General features: G+C 42.5%; 1 protein-coding gene across 1 annotated transcript in view; it reads left to right on the top strand.

The window, feature by feature from the left end:
• The first annotated feature begins 4247 nt into the window (after window positions 1–4247).
• Window positions 4248–18951, top strand: part of c14h10orf67 (chromosome 14 C10orf67 homolog) — a 23086-nt gene continuing 8382 nt past the window's right edge. Inside the window, exons 1-9 of the mRNA XM_014140411.3 lie at window positions 4248–4554; window positions 4821–4941; window positions 5685–5828; window positions 5939–6013; window positions 6263–6415; window positions 8574–8721; window positions 9829–9887; window positions 10044–10109; window positions 15636–15701. Coding sequence (XP_013995886.2) covers window positions 4469–4554; window positions 4821–4941; window positions 5685–5828; window positions 5939–6013; window positions 6263–6415; window positions 8574–8721; window positions 9829–9887; window positions 10044–10109; window positions 15636–15701 — 918 coding nt within the window. The 5' untranslated portion in view covers window positions 4248–4468. The remainder of the gene's footprint in view (window positions 4555–4820; window positions 4942–5684; window positions 5829–5938; window positions 6014–6262; window positions 6416–8573; window positions 8722–9828; window positions 9888–10043; window positions 10110–15635; window positions 15702–18951) is intronic.

The following is an 18951-nucleotide window of genomic DNA, read 5'->3' as shown; positions in this document are numbered from 1 at the left end:
CCTGGTTCAATTCCAGGCTGTATCACAACCAGCTGTGATTGTGCACAATTGGCCCAGCATAGTCTGGGTTTCGCCAGGGTAGGCTGTCATTGTAAATAAGAATTAATAATAAGACAAAAAATAATAATACAAAAAATCTCTAGTGTATTGTCAGGAAAATTCAATCACAGAGGGGGAAACCCAAAATACATGTGTAAAAAGAAATGTAGATAGTTGTGCTATACATTTTATAGATAAAAGCATAAGTAGCGTATTGTTTTTAAATGTGTGCATTCTTTTCTCATCTGAGAAAAACAACAGCTGTTTCAAAGTGTGTGTGGTGGATTTCAAAACTCCACCGCAGTAGGATACACGAATTGACACTCTCCTACATATGGCGACAGCGTAACAGTTTTTCCGGGTCCTGGAGGAGAGAAGGACGGAAGCCTGGAGGAGAGGACAAAATATCAGTTATTCATAGGCCAAACCATTTAAATTCTATGAAAATGGAACGGTAAATCACAACAGAACAGAAAGACCGGACTAGCCTACCGACAATGTTGTTTAATTTGTTTAGAATGTATTATGTTGTTGACACAACATACATCTAAAAAGAAACATCCCCTTTTCAGGACCCTGTCTTTCAAAGATAATTCGTAAAAATCCAAATAACTTCACAGATCTTCATTATAAAGGGTTTAAACACTGTTTCCCATGCTTAAACAGTTAATGAACATGCACCTGTGGAACGGTCGTTAAGACAGTAACAGACATGACCCTCTAGCATGACGGTAGGCAATTAAGGTCACAGTTATGAAAACTTTGAACACTAAATAGGCCTTTCTACTGACTGAAAAACACAGAAAGAAAGATGCCCAGGGTCCCTGCTCATCTGCGTGAACGTGCCTAAGGCATGCTGCAAGGAGGCATGAGGACTGCAGATGTGGCCAGGGCAATAAATTGCAATGTCCGTACTGTGAGACGTCTAAGACAGCGCTACAGGGAGACAGGACGGACAGCTGATCGTTCTCGCCGTGGCAGACCACGGGTAACAACACCTGCACAGGATCGGAACATCCGAACATCACACCTGCGGGGCAGGTACAGGATGGCAACAACAACTGCCCGAGTTACACCAGGAATGCACAATCCCTCCATCAGTGCTCAGACTGTCCCCAATAAGCTGAGAGAGGCTGGACGGAGGGCTTGTAGGCAGGTCCTCACCAGACATCACCGGCAACAACGTCGCCTATGGGCACAAACCCAATGTCGCTGGACCAGACAGGACTGTCGTGGTTTTGTCGCGGTTTTGTCTGACCAGGGGTGATGGTCGGATTCGTGTTTATAGTCGAAGGAATGAGCGTTACACCGAGGCCTTTACTCTGGAGCGGGATCGATTTGGAGGTGGAGGGTGCGTCATGGTCTGGGGCAGTGTGTCACAGCATCATCGGACTGAGCTTGTTGTCATTGCAGGCAATCTCAATGCTGTGCGTTACAGGGAAGACATCCTCTTCCCTCATGTGGTACCCTTCCTGCAGGCTCATCCAGACATGACCCTCTAGCATGACAATGCCACCAGCCATACTGCTCTTTCTGTGCGTGATTTCCTGCAAGACAAGAATGTCAGTGTTCTGCCGTGGCCAGCAAAGAGCCCAGATCTCAATCCCATTGAGCACGTCTAGCGCCTGTTGGATCGGAGGGTGAGGGCTAGGGCCATTCCCCCCAGAAATGTCAGGGAACTTGCAGGTGCCTTGGTGGAAGAGTGGGGTAACATCTCACAGCAAGAACTGGCAAATCTGGTGCAATCCATGAGGAGGAGATGCACTGCAGTACTTAATGCAGCTGGTGGCCACACCAGATACTGACTGTTACTTTTGATTTTGACCCCCCCTTTGTTCAGGGACATTATTCCATTTCTGTTAGTCACATGCATGTGGAACTTGTTCAGTTTATGTCTCAGTTGTTGAATCTTGTTATGTTCATTCAAATATTTACACATGTTAAGTTTGCTGAAAATGAACGCAGTTGACAGTGAGAGGACGTTTCTTTTTTTGCTGAGTTTATAATGAACGCTGACTTTAACACAAACAAAGTCAACTCATAGCATTGCAACTATAAGGTCCTATGCAAAGGGAAAAACAAAATCTTGACGTCTTTAAACTGTCAATTACAATTAAAGTGTTTCAAATGCAGTGAACATGCTTTTCTTACATGCCTCTGAATTACATCAGAAACAATTATATCAATTAGTGTCGTAGGGTTCACAATGTCTCATGTTTTCTCTATTGAAGAAACACACTTACCAAACACTTCACAAGGGCCCTTCAACTCCAGCCCTGTCACACTGTTGCATTACGGCGTCACAATTAGCAAATCAAATTACTGGGATAGCCCATTAATGCACTATGGGTAACCTATGTGCTTCATCAATAGAAATCACCAGCATTACTGGAGCTGATGGGGGGGAGTCTGTCTGTTTTCCAATATGTATTTGATAGAGCAATTATGCATGCACAATCTAACTTGTGAGGATTAGATCATCTTTTTTGAATCCATTATTTTCAAACATTAGCAAATGTGTCCCAAAATTCATCCTTTGTTCAAAACAAAAGTATTGGTTGAATACATTTTTTTTTTTTTTTATCTCCAATGCATGGGGACATTTATTTTTTAATAAGACACACTTATATTTCCTGTAGTAGTCGTTAACCAGTGTTACTGAATGGAGACCCCCGTGTCGTTCTTCCTTAAAAATGTGACATTGTTCTGGGCTGCAGATGGCCTATTGTTCTCACCCAGTATGGTCAGGAAAAATATGGACTCTGACAAGTTTCCCCTCAAAACCAACAGTTTGATAAAACAATAACAATAGATTTCAATTCTGTTTAAGTTAGTTAAACTTACAAATACTGTATGTGAACAACCATGAATACATAATACAATCTCTATGTATGTTGTGAAGTGTTGCTAAATAAGATGTTTGAGACAATTGCTTCAGTGGTGGTCAACACCCACCCCCCACACATCCCTCCCCTGAGTCTCCACGGCGGTTAGGCTGTATCCCTATTGACGTGGGTGGTATTGATCTTCAGTGTGATTCCATTCCAAAACCACATAGCTGTGAGGCACTGAATCTTAAAAGAGAATATCTCAAACAAAGACTTCACATTCCAGAAAATAGGATTATATTCACTAGTAAACACAGAAAAACAAATAATAATACCATCACCTCCTATTCATTGGACTAAACTGTTTTTGATTAATTAAAGTGCCATACTGCCTGGCCCTCAGGGCAGACTCAGATGTACTGTAAGCAACGCTGTGTGAAAGGGGGAGGGGAGGAGACATACCTAGTCTGCTGCCTCTGTGACTGGCTATGGATGGGGCTTTACCAGGGGAATAGATTTCAGATTTAGGGATTATGTTGCTCAATCAGACTCTAAGAGATTATGTTATTTAGACAGACTAGGATATTAAAACTATTTAAATGTTTTTGTATTGTGTGATAACAATTCATACTGTGAGTTTTTCACTAATCTCAGATCCATTCAATTTTGAAATGTGTACAATTTAATTGGCCCTATTTTGCCCTATTTGCCTCAATTTCAATAATCAACAAAAATATGATGAACTGAAATTCACAAGAGTGGTAACAGTGAAGCCTGCCTGGATACAAATTGTTATGTTCACAGGAACAGAATGTTACACATTTGGAAAGGAGTAAATTATAGATCAAATAGTAATCTGAATCAACGAATGCATTCATCATACATTTGCACAAAAATAAGTGTCATCATCTGAAAGTTGCAGTTTCACAGATTCATATTTTGATTATGCTGTTAACATCAGTTGGTTGTTATGAAGAAAAAAAAAACATTTAATTGGGGTCCCTCTGGTGCCCAAAACCTCTTCATGACGGTCAACCATAACCTGCACGCTAGACTGAACAAGCACTTGCGGTGGCGGTTTACACTAGTTACCACAGCCACCAAGTCAAAATTGGCTCAATATGGTAAAAATTCATGAAATCAAAAACTAGCTTTTTAGGGTTAAGGTTTAAAATCACATTTTAAGAAGATAAATTGTAGAAATAGGCGGGGTTTATGACTTTGTGTTTGTGGTAACTAGTAACGACCCTTCATAGCAGTGCGTGTCAGTGTTGCGCGTGCGCAGGCAGATAGACCTCTGGTTGCAAGCCAGCTAGCTGGTTACAATGTAACGTAAAGAAAATAATAATAATTGTTCGATAATCGTGGCTGGAGAGAGTTGACACGTCTACTATTCAAATAACTAGCTCAATGACAATTTAAAGTAAAGAAGATAGAAACAAGTAGAAAATCATACGTGCTCCTGATGAGAGCTAGTTTCCCAGTTGTGTCCAAGTTGCTATAGCAACACCATAATCTGGAGTGGCAAAGACAAACTAGCAAATCAGCTAGCTAGCTAGCAAGTGATTTTGAAACACAAAATCTGTCTGACATTCACGGTCATGAACCTCGCTATTAAACAAAAAAAGATGCGTATGAATGAGGACGAAGAGGAGCTATTTTCTAAAGAAATAGAGGAAATTCGCAAGTAAGTAGCTAGCTAATTCGCTAACGTTAGCCAAACAAGCTAGCTAGCTACAACTTTTTTCTGCCACATGTGCACATTCTAACGGTACCCAGCTATCTCTTGACTCTCAATATTGGTAACGTTAGCTATCTTGGTTATCTTATTGGGCAAGCACCTGTAAAAAAAAAATAGATATTTTTTAGAATGATTGACATTGTTTTCTCTACCTGTGTGTTTTGTTGTCTGTCTAATTTACCTGTTTGTCTGCTGCGGCGCCTAATGTGGAGGTTTTCACTGGGGAATCAATTGAGGGTGGGATTCTTTGGTACAGATGCTTCTGTCCAAACCGATGTCTCAGAATTACCCACTGTCAAGTTACTATCTGACCACACTGCTGAACTTATAAAGGTAGTTTACTTTAGTTTGTACATTGCTTGCTTATATAATAACTTTGTTTCTCCATACAATAAATGCACATGTTTATTACAAAATAAAGATGCAATTTATACAATCGAAAAGTTTATATTTTCAAACAACTCCAATTATTAGTATTATCCTTTTTGATTTGGCTATGTGCAAAAAACACTGCAATCAGAAGAGCAACATAGAAAGTGAAATGCCTGGGTGACAGTGACTTGTGCATTCCTCTAGATTTGCTCAGTGTTTCAATTCACTCTGCATCCCCTTTCATCTCAAAATTCCTATAACTTTAGGCCTAAATGCATGGCTCTTATATCTCCCCAGTCCCCTGCTGAGAGGGCATATGGAGGCTTTGTTCTGGGGAAAAAATGTTAGCAAGGGCGCAGCAATGGCTGCCCTTGCCTGCAGAGTTAAACAAATTGATTGGCAGGCTAGTAGATTTGTGGGGTATTCATCCTCCAAAGATTGAAAGTGATACCAATTCAACAAAGAAGGAACCGAAACAGAGTACAGTAGCTACTTCCTACTGATTCAAGCTGATTATTCTAGCTGCTGAGTTATACTTATGTCCCTTGTGCTTTAAAAGAGCACAGTCTTGATGTAGACTAAACAACATCTAGCTTACAGTATAAGAAGAAGATGCATTTCAGTTGATGAATTGTGCTGGAATGTGCTTTGGCTCAACATGCCTACGTAAAAAATGTTGACTAATCTCCCCTTTTGTTTGTTAGAATATGGATACCCTGAAAAAAGAGATTTTTTTGAAAATAAAGTTCGTACAGGCACACTATGAGTCCAAACTTCAGCAAGAGGCAGAGTCCTTGTATACCAGCATGAATGACAAAGTGAAGAGTTTGGAGAATCACCATAAGGAGGTGACAGATATTTAATTTGTACAAATTATTTTGTTATATAAATAATTACCATGTTCTCAGTCAAATTGCATTATGCTTATAAACTAAACTAAACATATTGTTTCATACAGAAAGTAAAAGTTATTCGGAAAAGTTATCAACAACAATTCAATGATGCAATCCATGTGATCAGAGGCAGCTACAAGGTATGGAAACATTAGGCCTAGTTGGTGTGTTACAACACGAACATGTTTCACCGTGTATTGTCATAACTCTTATTGTATACCAAATACTAAAGAGCATTGCATGTGTGCATGTCTCTATCACCAAGTTTTTATAATGCTTTCAAAATATATTGACTGTGTATTTCAAGCATTTCGCTACACCCACAATAACACCTGCTAAACGTGTATGCGAACAATAACATTTGATTTGACTGTGTTGTTTTATTTCAGAATTACTACCTTAAAAAAGGAGAAAATGTAGCTGCTGTTGCTAGTGACACAGGGAGACTGAAAGATCTGATGAATGAGATCCAAGAGAAGAACTTGAACATCAAGTGTATGAGTGAACAGCTGAGGGAATATGAGGAGAGAGTCTTCACAAAGGTAGGCCAGGATCAGTGTGTTCTTCACTTTGCCCACTTACTCTAGTGATGTGAGTCACATATTGTATTTTGTCTTCTAATATAGCCTAATTATATTCCAAATTAAGAAGTTAAAGAATTAAGAATATTCAAAGGTTCTGCTAGAGCTGCCAGTGGTGAACAATACGATTGTAGTTAATCATGGTTAGATTAAAATGCATTCAAGAGAGGGGTGGTGATATACACACCTTTTGTTTGACCAAAAGGTATTCATTTCTCATCAGTCTCTCATCACTCATACCTTTTATGTGGTGAGTGACACCCCCCCAGAAATCAACATTAATTAGATATTTAGTGTTACAAGGTGAGGTGTATTCCTCTAATTGCCTTGTTTTAATGAGCCTGGGCAGCCCCTCACTCTATCTCTTGAGTCCTCTCTCGCCCCTCAGTATTTTAGTTTTGTCCAACACAAGTGGGACTCTACTGTAGGCAGATGGCAGGGAGAGCAGTCACACAAAACCAGCCTCTCAAAGTGAAACAGATGACTGCAGCTCTGGAGAATCGCTCCTTTGTTCTTTGTGCTAATGAGAGTGGTCATGGCCATGGGAAAACCGCATGGCTAATCACTCGTAGTTACCACTCTACGGCAGATGGTGGAGCCAGAGGTAAAGGAAGTAGCGTTTCTTCTTCAATCGCAGTGGAAACCGTCACAGTCAGCCATGCAGTGTTTTGGGTTTTAGATACAGCTGTGTAGAGAGAAACAGAGACAGAGGGAACCCCCGTAAAACAAGAAAAACTTGTGTTTATTGCTGTCACTCATAGTTAGGTAACTTTATCTTGGATGGGGGAGAGAGACGAGGGGATGGATGGTGTTTGGTGGTGCGTGAAGAGGTGATCATTTGTTGATGCCGGTCGGGTCGGGGCTGGGCCAAGGTAAATGGAACGCTGCCCAGGCTGATTACAGAGAGGACCAACTGGGTAATCCTCTGGCATGACATGTAGCTTAGCCTAACGCGGCGTCAAAACTGAAGTGTCACACGCAACGCAAGAACTCCTAACCTTATAATCCCTCTAAATAGTTTTTTCATTATTTGATTAACGCTGATACAGCATAATAGGTTAGTCCATAAAGTGCATGCAGTTCCTAATAATGTCAAGCTTATGAAGCATGGCTTTAACTATGTGTGTTTCCTTTTTAATTTAAATGTGTCTTTTGGCAAACCTGATTGTATTGGGTGGCTCTCTGTTACAAAAATCTATTGAATTCGCACAGTTTTGGCCTCATTCCAGCTGAAACAAAAAGGCATTCATATTATTTTAAAAAGTTAGATTTCTTTACTCAAATATGACCCCTGCTCACAAAAGTACTGTCTTCTTTCATTCTAAAACAAGAGGAGGAAACAAAACAAGGGAAAAGCAGGGTGGGGGGGACCTTGAAGCTTTGAAAGCCTTTGAACGCCTGCACACTGCACAGTCCTAAGTGTGACAGGCATGCAAAAGCCCTGTTAATGTCCAGGGCATGAATGGTGGCTGCAGCACAAAGTGGAGAGGGCCAACTGCGTGGATATCACAGGAACCTGATGGGCTCCATGCGGCTCCCAGTCTGCAAACTTCACTGCTCTGACATGTGATGTGATCCTGGTGACACTGGCAGCGCTGCCACTGAGGGAAGACACAAAGGCAACAAGCCCCCCCCTGGAAGCTGTGCACTTTTCAAACCCCCTGGTGTTGCCCAACCATACTCCCCCAGTCTCCCCCCTTAGCCCTGCCTAGTTACAGGCAGCGGTTGTTAGACACCAGGGCCCAGACCGTGGGTGGAAAGGCCCAGCTGCCGCTTTGGACTTCCAGAATAAATTGACCTGAATGACAGGGGCACGCAAACAGTATGATATGTATTATCCCTGTCAATAAAAATGTCCCCATGAATTATGGTCTTTGTATATAATGTACTGCCTTCTTTCTTCCGGGCAAAGAGGGGTGAAAAAAACTCATGGCCGGAGTTCTTTTTTGTGTGCCTCGGCTTTTTATTATTCAGGGGGAAATCGTAGGAGGCAGAAAGTTGTACGATTGCTTTGTTTCTGAAAAGGACTCATACTTGCCACGCAGCTTGAGCTGTGTGCCTTTTGTTTTACGGATTAAAGAAAAAAGGTTAAAAAGGAGTTGTCATTTTTTTTCTTCAGATTAGCTGTGAGGCTGTGGATGACCCGGATAAAGAATGGCTGAGACAAGAGAATCAAAAGCTACAAGACAACATTGACTCCATGCACATTGTCATGGACCAGGTCCGCAATTCCTTGGAGGCTAAAGAGCAGCAGTTGGAAGATCTTGGTATTGTGGGGATTTTTTTCTTTTTTGTAACAAATCCTATTCCCCTGCAGTTTTTTAAGATGTGCTTATTGAAATGTTATAGGATTTAAGATGTTAAGTCATAGAATCTGGACCATAAAATCCATGTTGATGTAATTCTGTGACTCAATAACTATGTTGAACTGTTTAGTGTAATTGATAAATCTTTACTTTTTAACCATATATGCAAACTTCCTACATCAATTGCCGTTTCAACTAGGCTAATCATGTGCCCCCTGCAGCAGATATTGTCTGGAAACATGAGCTAATAACTCACAGTTTGGCAGCCATTGGTCAGATTGTAATGTTTGGCCATCCAGTCCACAGTGTGGGAGTCCTTCAAGAGAAAGTAAACAGTGCACAGGTGTATTTTCAAGGATCAGCGTTTTATCTCTCTAAATGTTTGATGTTCATTAATTGCTTATGTAACTTAGGTAACCATCTGAATATGTTCCCCCGGATGTATAGATACAAACGGAGCACAAACATATCTCACCTGATAAAATGTGATAGCGCCAAGGCCTCCGTTGACTGCTACATGTTACAATTCATATCGGATGGGGTTTTGAAGAGGGCATATCTCATTAATATGACCTTAACCATATTCTTAAAATGTGGTGTGTGGTGTCTCTGCCCAAAGAGCATCTCCTCTTTTATATGTCGTTCATTCAAATCAAGTAAGTGTTTTGTATGTGCTGTGACTAACTATAAGAGCTTTATCTGAAGAAGTTGGGTGCAAAGTTTGCAAACCCACACTTGGTTCTTGAACTTAGTGTTTTTAGGTCACCAGAGGAACAGTTGGTGGCAGGCCAAGCTCATCAAGGGTGGAATGCCAGGTCAGAACCCTGTCAGGACCTAGGCCACACTGGATTCAAGTGGACTTTCTCAGGCCACCGCCGTAACTCAATGGGACGTGGATGGACGTCATGTCACACTACTCTCTCAAACTCCAACAACCCTGTCTCTTAGGCCTACTCTCCCCTTCCACCCTATTCCTCTGATAGCCTAAAACCAAATGAAATTGGAAGTGTTTCCTGTCTCTTGCTATCCATCTCAGCTAACCAAAGTGCTCTTTTTACTTTTTTTCAGCACATAATCTAAACGATGTGAAAGCAAAGTTAGAGGACGAGAAAAAAGCCCTGCAAAAGGTACATGCAACAATGGTTATTTTGCAACTATGCATAAAGCAAAACATTTATGTACATGTAAAGCAAAAAGGATCACCATGCATTGTTTTGTGTAAAGTGGAGCGAATTACGAGAAGTGGTTATGGTAACCCCCCCTCCCCCCCATTTTAATTCTAGATGACCAGTGACTATGATCATCTGAAAGTACAACTCAGCATTGAGAAGGACTCCGCCAGAAAGAAGGTAAGCATCCTTTTCCTTGTCACCAGTCTTTACGACCGCCAAGTGAGTCAATGTTGAATTTGGCTGGTGAGAAAACTATGTTTACAAAACATGTCTCAAAGTTCTCCACCCTCAACCCTGCCCATGCTGAACTGCTGTTCTATCCACATTACAAGGCCTGAGAGGCAATCTTCCTGGCAGTGTTTGCAGTCCACTCGTATAGAGTGGGAAAAAAGCCTTGCTAGCATATGCCAGGTAAGACAAGAGCCCTGATAGATTTCAGTGCAGGTGAATGTTCTGTTAGTTTTGTCATCAAAATGAAGGATGCCGACACATTGCTGCGTCTCTCTTACTGTAAAGCAACTGGTAAGTGGAGGAAGACAATCTAAATGGTTTTATGAGGTATTATCAACCTTTCACTGAGAAAAAAAAGGTTAATATTTGACAGTAGTCTGGTTTCATTGGTGCAACATTTGGCGAATGGGCCTTGAAGGCCATGCTTTAATGTGTTAGGTTAGGATTATTTATCATTCTTTATTGATACTGTAAATGTAGATGATCTGTTTAATAGTCATATGTGGTGTGAAAAATGGAATTCTGCCATATAATTTTACTGAATTGTGCTTGAAATGATAGAAATTGTACAAGTTCTACTATTCATGCCTGTCAACTCTTTTGAACAGCTCTACCCTACAGTATATATTTCTTGGTTATTTAAAGGGACTACCAGCTGTCGTATTGATTTGGTCAATGTAGAAAAATACATTCTTACAAAACAACTACACCCTTGGCTTTTTCATTTACAAAAGGTAGCAATCATTACCCACAGAAATGGGTGAGGTGGATTGTTGATAAAGCAAATATACCAGTCATAATTGTTTTTCTCAGCCACCTTCTCTTTTCACTTTAAAGATACTAATCAGTAGTGGTAGAATCTAAAAGCTAACACTTCCTGTGCTACTCTAGCACTCAATTTGGCCACTTCTAACACACTTTATTGAATGCCTTGCCCTGACCCCATAGGGTTGCTAGGATACATAATTTGTATCTAATAAAAGTAAGTCTCACCTCATTGATTATTGTAATTAACTGCGTACCGATAAAAATAAAATATTCAATACATAAATTACATTGTATAAGGCATAAGTTATTTGTTAATTTGTCACAGAATACTTGAGATTTACTACAGGCCTTCTCCCTCTAATCATAGTTTTCTTTGGACATACAAAACAATTGTCCACCTGAAGGATGCATTATTAGTATCCAATAATAACCTAGGTCATTTTGGGACCTGTAGGTGCAATGGTTAAAATAAAAGTGAACATCAGAGAAAGCACTCAGTAAAAGGAATCTGAACATAGATACTGGGCTTCATCATAATCAAAACAACAGTAATTGGCGATCTTGGTCAGAGGATGATCACCATTAGAAATACAGAAACAAAAAAAGATTGGTTAGAGATCAAAAGTGTGGCTCATTGATAGACCCCGTTCTTTTCACTTCAATAAACACCAAACAGCCAGGGATGAGTAGAGGTTAATGGTGTGTGGGGCAGATGGTGTGTATCCAAACTCCTTCTAAGGAGCAGCTTTAGTTAAAGACTTCTAATAAAGATGTCCTTAATGTAATTTCAATCATCAGTCAAAAGGATTATACATATTTAATGTAACAATTCAAATCCCCCTCTTTTCAAATGTCTTTGTTACCGGACCTTTTGTACCCTTCCTGTGACTGACAAACTCAATGTTAAGTGCTACTATAGTGTTTATGCATAAAAATGTAAAATGGGAAAAAAAAGAGGACGTTTTTCACATTATTTTGCTGACTTTGATCAATGAAGCAGAACATTTGCTTCTTCCATAGCTGTAGGGCCCCAAGGGAGAGACTTCCAATGGGAGGCCAAAGCCTAGCCGCTGAAAGCCCAGCTGGGTGTAAGCTTCAGCTACCCATCTCAAGACTCACTCCCTCATCCCTGAATGTCACAATCACATAGAACACTAACAGTACATTGGCTTGCATCAAGGATGAATTATACACAACATCTATACTTGTAAGAACACCATTTTATTTGAACAGAAATGTATATGGAGCTATAAGGTGACATTTTCAGCACGCAAAAGAATACAGATCTGTGCAAAAGCTACCGTAAAACTCATAATCTGCAGCACAATTACCTTTTAAGTGTGTGATAAGGAGAGGATTATTTAAGTTTAGTCAACTTAAGTTTAAACTGTGGGAGTCCATGGGATGCAACTGAAGCAATCAAGAGTTAGTGTTTGGAACTCGCATGTAATAATATGTCATCCTGACCCGTGTATTGCTCAAGCAAAAATGTTGCACACAGTATATGTAAGGGCACCATGGGTGTCACGCCCTGACAGCAGCCTTTTCCCACTGGGGTTTTGTGGGATCTTGTTTTTTTGGTTAATTGCCTGCGAGCACGCCATCTACTTCACGTTTCGTTTGTGTTTTGTTGTTTTGACGGTGTTCATTTTTAATAAAGGAAAAATGTTCGCCTACCACGCTGCACCTTGGTCTCCTTCTTACGACGTACTTGACAGAAGATCCCACCTAAAACGGACCAAGCAGCGTGGCCAGGAGGAGTGGACATGGGAGGAGATCCTGGACGGCAAAGGGCCCTGGACGCAAATTGGGGAGTATCGCCGTCCAAGGGAGGAATTAGAGGCAGCAAGAGAGGAACGGCGACAATACGAGGAATTAGTACGACAACGACGGAAGCCCGAGAGGCAGCTTAAAAAAAAAATGGGGGGGGGGGACACACGGGGAGATTGGCGGAGTCAGGGTTTAGACCTGAGCCAATTCCCCATGCTTACTGTGGGGAGCGTGTGACCAGTCAGGCACCGTGTTATGCGGTGATGCGCACCGTATCTCCAGTGCGCATTCACAGCCCGGTGCGCTCGTTACCGGCTCCCCGCATTCGACGGGCTAAAGTGAGCATTCAGCCAGGACGGGTTGTGCCGGCTCAGCGCTCCTGCTCTCCAGTACGCCTCCTCGGTCCAGGATATCCTGCGCCAGCGCTACGCACTGTGTCGCCAGTGCGCCTTCACAGCCCAGTGCGTCCTGTGCCAGCGCCCCGCACTTGCCGGGCTAAAGTGAGCATCCAGCCAGGACGGGTTGTGCCAGGCCTACGCTCCAGACCTCCAGTGCGCCTCCACGGCCCAGTATATCCTGTGCCAGCTCCGTGCACCCGGTCTCCAGTGCGTCTCTCCAGCCTGGTACGTCCTGTGCCTGCTTCACGCACCCGGCCTCTAGTGTGTCTCCCCAGTCTCGTCAGACCGGTTAAGGCTCCACGTACGAAGCCTCCAGTGATGGTCCGAAGCCTCCAGTGATGATCCATGGCATGAAGGCTCCAGTGATGATCCATGGCCCGGAGCCTGTAGTGATGATCCATGGCACGAAGCCTCCAGTGATAATCCATGGCCCGGAGCCTCAAGTGATAATCCATGGCCCGGAGCCTCCAGTGATAATCCATGGCACGAAGCCTCCAGTGATGATCCATGGTCCGAAGCCTCCAGTGATGATCCATGGCACGAAGGCTCCAGTGATGATCCATGGCCCGGAGCCTGTAGTGATGATCCATGGTACGAAGCCTCCAGTGATAATCCATGGCCCGGAGCCTCCAGTGATAATCCATGGCACGATGCCTCCAGTGATGATCCATGGCGCGGAGCCTGTAGCGATGATCCATGGCACGGAGCCTCCAGCGACAGTTTGCAGTCCAGAGCCTCCAGCGACGGTCTGCAGTCCGGAGTCTCCGTCGGCGGTCCGGAGCCTCTGGCGACGGTCGGCGGTCCGGAGCCTCCGGCGGCAGTCGGCGGTTCGGAGAGCCTCCGGCGGCGGTCGGCGGTTCGGAGACCCTCCGGCGGCGGTCGGCGGTTCGGAGCCTCCGGCGATGGTCGGCGGTCCGGATCCTCAGGCGATGGTCGACGGTCCGGAGCTTCCGGCGACGATCGGCGGTCCGGAGCTTTCAGCGACGAACCCCCGAAGTAGAGTCACCACCGAGGATGGCAGATCCGCGAACAGAGCGAGGTCTACGTCCCGCACCGGAGCCGCCATCGAGGCTAGATGCCCACCCGGACCCTCCCCTATTGAGTCAGGTTTTGCGGCTGGAATCCGCACCTTTGGGGGGGGGGGGTACTGTCACGCCCTGACCGTAGAGAGCCTTTTTATTTCTCTATTTGGTTAGGTCGGGGGGTGATTTGGGTGGGCATTCTAGATTATGTATATCTATGTTTTTGTATTCCTATGTTGGCCTGATATGGTTCCCAATCAGAGGCAGTTGTCATTCGTTATCTCTGATTGGGGATCATATTTAGGCAGCCTTTTCCCACTGGGGTTTTGTGGGATCTTGTTTTTTTGGTTAGTTGCCTGCGAGCACGCCATCTACTTCATGTTTCGTTTGTGCTTTATTGTTTTGTTGTTTTGACGGTGTTCATTTTTAATAAAGGAAAAATGTTCGCCTACCACGCTGCACCTTGGTCTCCTTCTTACGACGGACGTGACAATGGGAGGAAGTCTTGTCCATGTCCCATAACCTTTTCACTGTGGGATACTGTGGGACCCTGTACCAATTCTAGGCCGGGTGGAATGCGGACAGTCATGAAAGCAGGGTAGCGATAGGTCAATCATACAGGCAGGTACAGTCTGGCATCTAGCTTACCCTGTCAGGGCTCTACAGTGCAACCATTTTGGCGTGTATGCTACAGTATTAGCTTGCTAACTAAGAACAGAGCCTGGTAACCACAGATGAAAGTTATCATAATCTTTGTGGGAACTTTACCAGTAAACATTTGGTGGCACAGAAAGAAAGGAAATGGAAGAGCTTCTTCAGGGGATGTAGCTAAGATTCATGATATAGGCCTTATATAGACTATATCTCAATCTTAAAGATCTATTCTTCTGCTCCTAAACCCAGTGCTTTGTCATTGCTGGAAATTCTTATCATTAATACCCCAAGTATGTTTTGATTGTGCTCTTATATTTATTTGTGTGCTCCTAAGATCTTTTACTTAAGAGCAACTGTGCTCCTTGTAAAAAATGTCAGCGTAGAACCCTGCCTGTGGATCCTGTCTTGCTCTACCCACATTATTGTTGTGCTGAATGATCTTTGTGTCCACCCACAGTGTCTTTAGAGGGCTCTTCATTCAATGCAACTGAAGAAACTTATATCCTGGGTGTTGATTTTACACAATAGCATTTAACAAACACCTATCAAGGAATCAAAGCCTTCAGTGTCCTTTTTAACTAAATTGAATCATTTTCATTGGCTTCTTTTTTTTTTTACTTTAAGTGCTTTATCGCTAAAATCATTATCTGCAAAAGTACTTAATGAACAAACCACAGTGTCATCATTATACTCTCGTAATCTCTTCAGATGATAATCATGTGTTGCTAATGAATGATATTCAATGAATTTCTCAAGACTAGATCGATAAACCATTTGGTACTGTTTTATCATTCAGAAAATGTATTTTAAGGAAAATAGGATTGTCTTCTCTGTAACAACCTTGTTTATTAATTTCACAGATGAAGTCGCTAAAACAAGAGCTGGAAAAAGAAACACAACTCATTGAAGACTTCCGGAAGAGTGAGGTAAGTAACTGACATGACCTGGCTGCACACGTTTCGCGAGTCGTGGAAGCCACCATTACATTTCCAAATTCCCTACAGGTAAAAACGTGCCACGGTCAAGTGCTGCTATCAGTGTCAGGATGTTTAAAAGTCTGGGTCTCTCCAGTGAAGGACAGTTAGTCCATCAGTGCAGACATTAGGCTCATAAAGCAAAGAGAGGGGATAATGTGCGCACGTGTTGTCTCTGTCCTATTGATTTTAGCCATGGGAGTTGGGTTAAAATACAACCTGTTCCACATAAGTCAACAGCGAAGTGAAATCATCAACGAAGTGTCTGTCGTGGCACTATTTTGAGACGACACAAGGAATGTCTAGGCAATGCCTTTTATTTCGGTTTCAGAAACGTAAAACAAAAAGTGCTGAATGTTGCAACTTTAAAGCCCTGCAGCCTCATTATAGCATAACACCATATTGCTTCTACACTCACACTACCACAGCTGGATTTATTGAAAGCACAAAATCTATACTTTGTTATAATTGTTCTAAATAATTTTAACACCAAGCCTTGATACCCCCCTCCCCACACACACACACCTACCTACCTCACCACCGCTACTATATTGACTATAGAGTTTACTCAACAATAAAGCTGAAGCACTTCAGCTATATATCACTCCCACTTTTGCTTATTCATCCCTTGGTCTGGGGGGGAGGATGGGTATGATTCTGTCAACACACTGACCACATAGAGCCGGAGTGTGTGTGTGTGTGTGTGTGTGTGTGTGTGTGTGTGTGTGTGTGTGTGTGTGTGTGTGTGTGTGTGTGTGTGTGTGTGTGTGTGTGTGTGTGTGTGTGTGTGTGTGTGTGTGTGTGTGTGTGTGTGTGTGTGTGTGTGTGTGTGTGTGTGTGTGTGTGTGTGTGTGAGAGAGAGAGAGAGAAAGGGAGAGAGAGAGATGCATGCAGCTGACACAACACGCTGATGGCTGGAGTGGATTGGCTAGCCCGATTTAATGGACAGCCACAATGAGTGGTTGAAAGTCCACTTCATAAACAATGACTTAACAATACAGGGACCATAGTGCCTGACCATTATGGATCTGTCAAGTTTTTTATGGAAAATATGTACTGTCTCATCCTACTCAGGGCCATCGTCTACCAGTTGACAAGTTTGCTCTGGGTCCTGCTATTTAATATGGATTCAGTGCAATGAGCTGAGTTGTCTGTTAGGCACCAAAAGTCATACAAGACGATTTTGCTGGGAGTTTTTCTCAGTACCTAAATGGTTATAAAAGAAAGAAAAATCAATGATGATCAAACTGGAAAATGTTATGGATTTACAGTTGAAGTCGGAAGTTTACATACACTTAGGTTGGAGTCATTAAAACTTGTTTTTCAACCACTCCACAAATTTCTTGTAAACAAACTATAGCTTTGGCAAGTCGGTTAGGACATCTACTTTGTGCATGACACAAATCATTTTTCCAACAATTGTTTACAGACAGATTATTTCACTTATAATTCACTGTGTCACAATTCCAGTGGGTCAGAAGTTTACATACACTAAGTTGACTGTGCCTTTAAACAGCTTGGAAAATTCCAGAAAATAATGTCATGGCTTTAGAAGCTTCTGATAGGCTAATGGACATCATTTGAGTCAATTGGAGGTGTACTTGTGGATGTATTTCAAGGCCTACCTTCAAACTCACTGCCTCTTTGCTTGACATCATGGGAAAATCAAATGAAATCAGCCAAGACCTCAGACAAAAAATTGTAGACCTCCACAAGTCTGGTTCATCCTTGGGAGCGATTTCCAAACGCCTGAAGGTACCACGTTCATTTGTACAAACAATAGTACGCAAGTATAAACACCATGGGACCACGTAGCCGTCATACCATTCAGGAAGGAGACGCGTTATGTCTCCTAGAGATGAACGTACTTTGGTGTGAAAAGTGCAAATCAATCCCAGAACAACAGCAAAGGACCTTGTGAAGATGCTGGAGGAAACCGGTACAAAAGTACCTATATCCACAGTAAAACGAGTCCTATATCGACATAACCTGAAAGACCGCTCAGCATGGAAGAGGCCACTGCTCCAAAACCGCCATAAAAAATCCAGACTACGGTTTGCTACTGCACATGGGGACAAAGATCATACTTTTTGGAGAAATGTCCTCTGGTCTGATGAAACAAAAATAGAACTGTTTGGCCATTATAACCATCGTTATGTTGGAGGGAAAAGGGGATGCTTGCAAGCCCAAGAACACCATCCCAACCGTGATGCACGGGGGTGGCAGCATCATGTTGTGGGGGTGCTTTGCTGCAGGAGGGACTAGTACACTTCACAAAATAGATGGCATCATAAGGATGGAAAATTATGTGGATATATTGGAGCAACATCTCAAGATATCAGTCAGGAAGTTAAAGCTTGGTCGCAAATGGGTCTTCCAAATGGACAATGACCCCAAGCATAAATGCAAAATGGCTTAAGGACAACAAAGTCAAGGTGTTGGAGTGGCCATCACAAAGCCCTGACTTCAATCCTATAGAAAATTTGTGGGGAGAACTGAAAAAGAGTGTGCGAACAAGGAGGCCTACAAACCTGACTCAGTTACACCAGCTCTGTCAGGAGGAATGGGCCAAAATTCACCCAACCTATTGTGGGAAGCTTGTGGAAAGCTACCCGAACCGTTTGACCCAAGTTAAACAATTTAAAGGCAATGCTACCAAATAGTAATTGAGTGTATGCAAACTTCTGACCCACTGGGAATGTGATGAAAGAAATAAAAGCTGAAATAAATCATTCTCTCTACTATTATTCTGACATTTCACATTCTTAAAATAAAGTGGTGATCCTAACTAACCTAAAACAGGGAATGTTTACTAGGATTAAATGTCAGGAATTGTGAAAAACTGAGTTTAAATGTATTTGACTAAGGTGTATGTAAACTTCCGACTTCAACTGTATATGGTAAGGTATTCTTGTTATGGCCTGGTGCTTTATCCAAGCTGCTGAGGCTGGCTGTAGGCTACATCCTGTTGTTACGGATTAACACCTACGACTTTTCTCCCTTTCTAAAGACAATGAGTTTCTGAAAGGTGACAAGAAGGCCTTCCTTTCTTTTTCTCTCAAACTAAGAAGAATGGAAACCCCATCCTGACATCCTTGTCTTAACTAGACTAACAACACAGCTATAATACACCCACCACTCAATATGGCAAATCTTAGTCTTTCCCTATTCATTCATTTCCACATAGGAACCAACTGACTCT

Source organism: Salmo salar, chromosome 14 (genome assembly GCF_965601325.2).
Source record: "Salmo salar chromosome 14, fSalSal1, whole genome shotgun sequence".
NCBI lineage: Eukaryota > Metazoa > Chordata > Actinopteri > Salmoniformes > Salmonidae > Salmo > Salmo salar.
The sequence above is the reverse complement of the archived record's forward strand: the minus strand, read 5'-3'. Positions and strand labels throughout refer to the sequence as shown.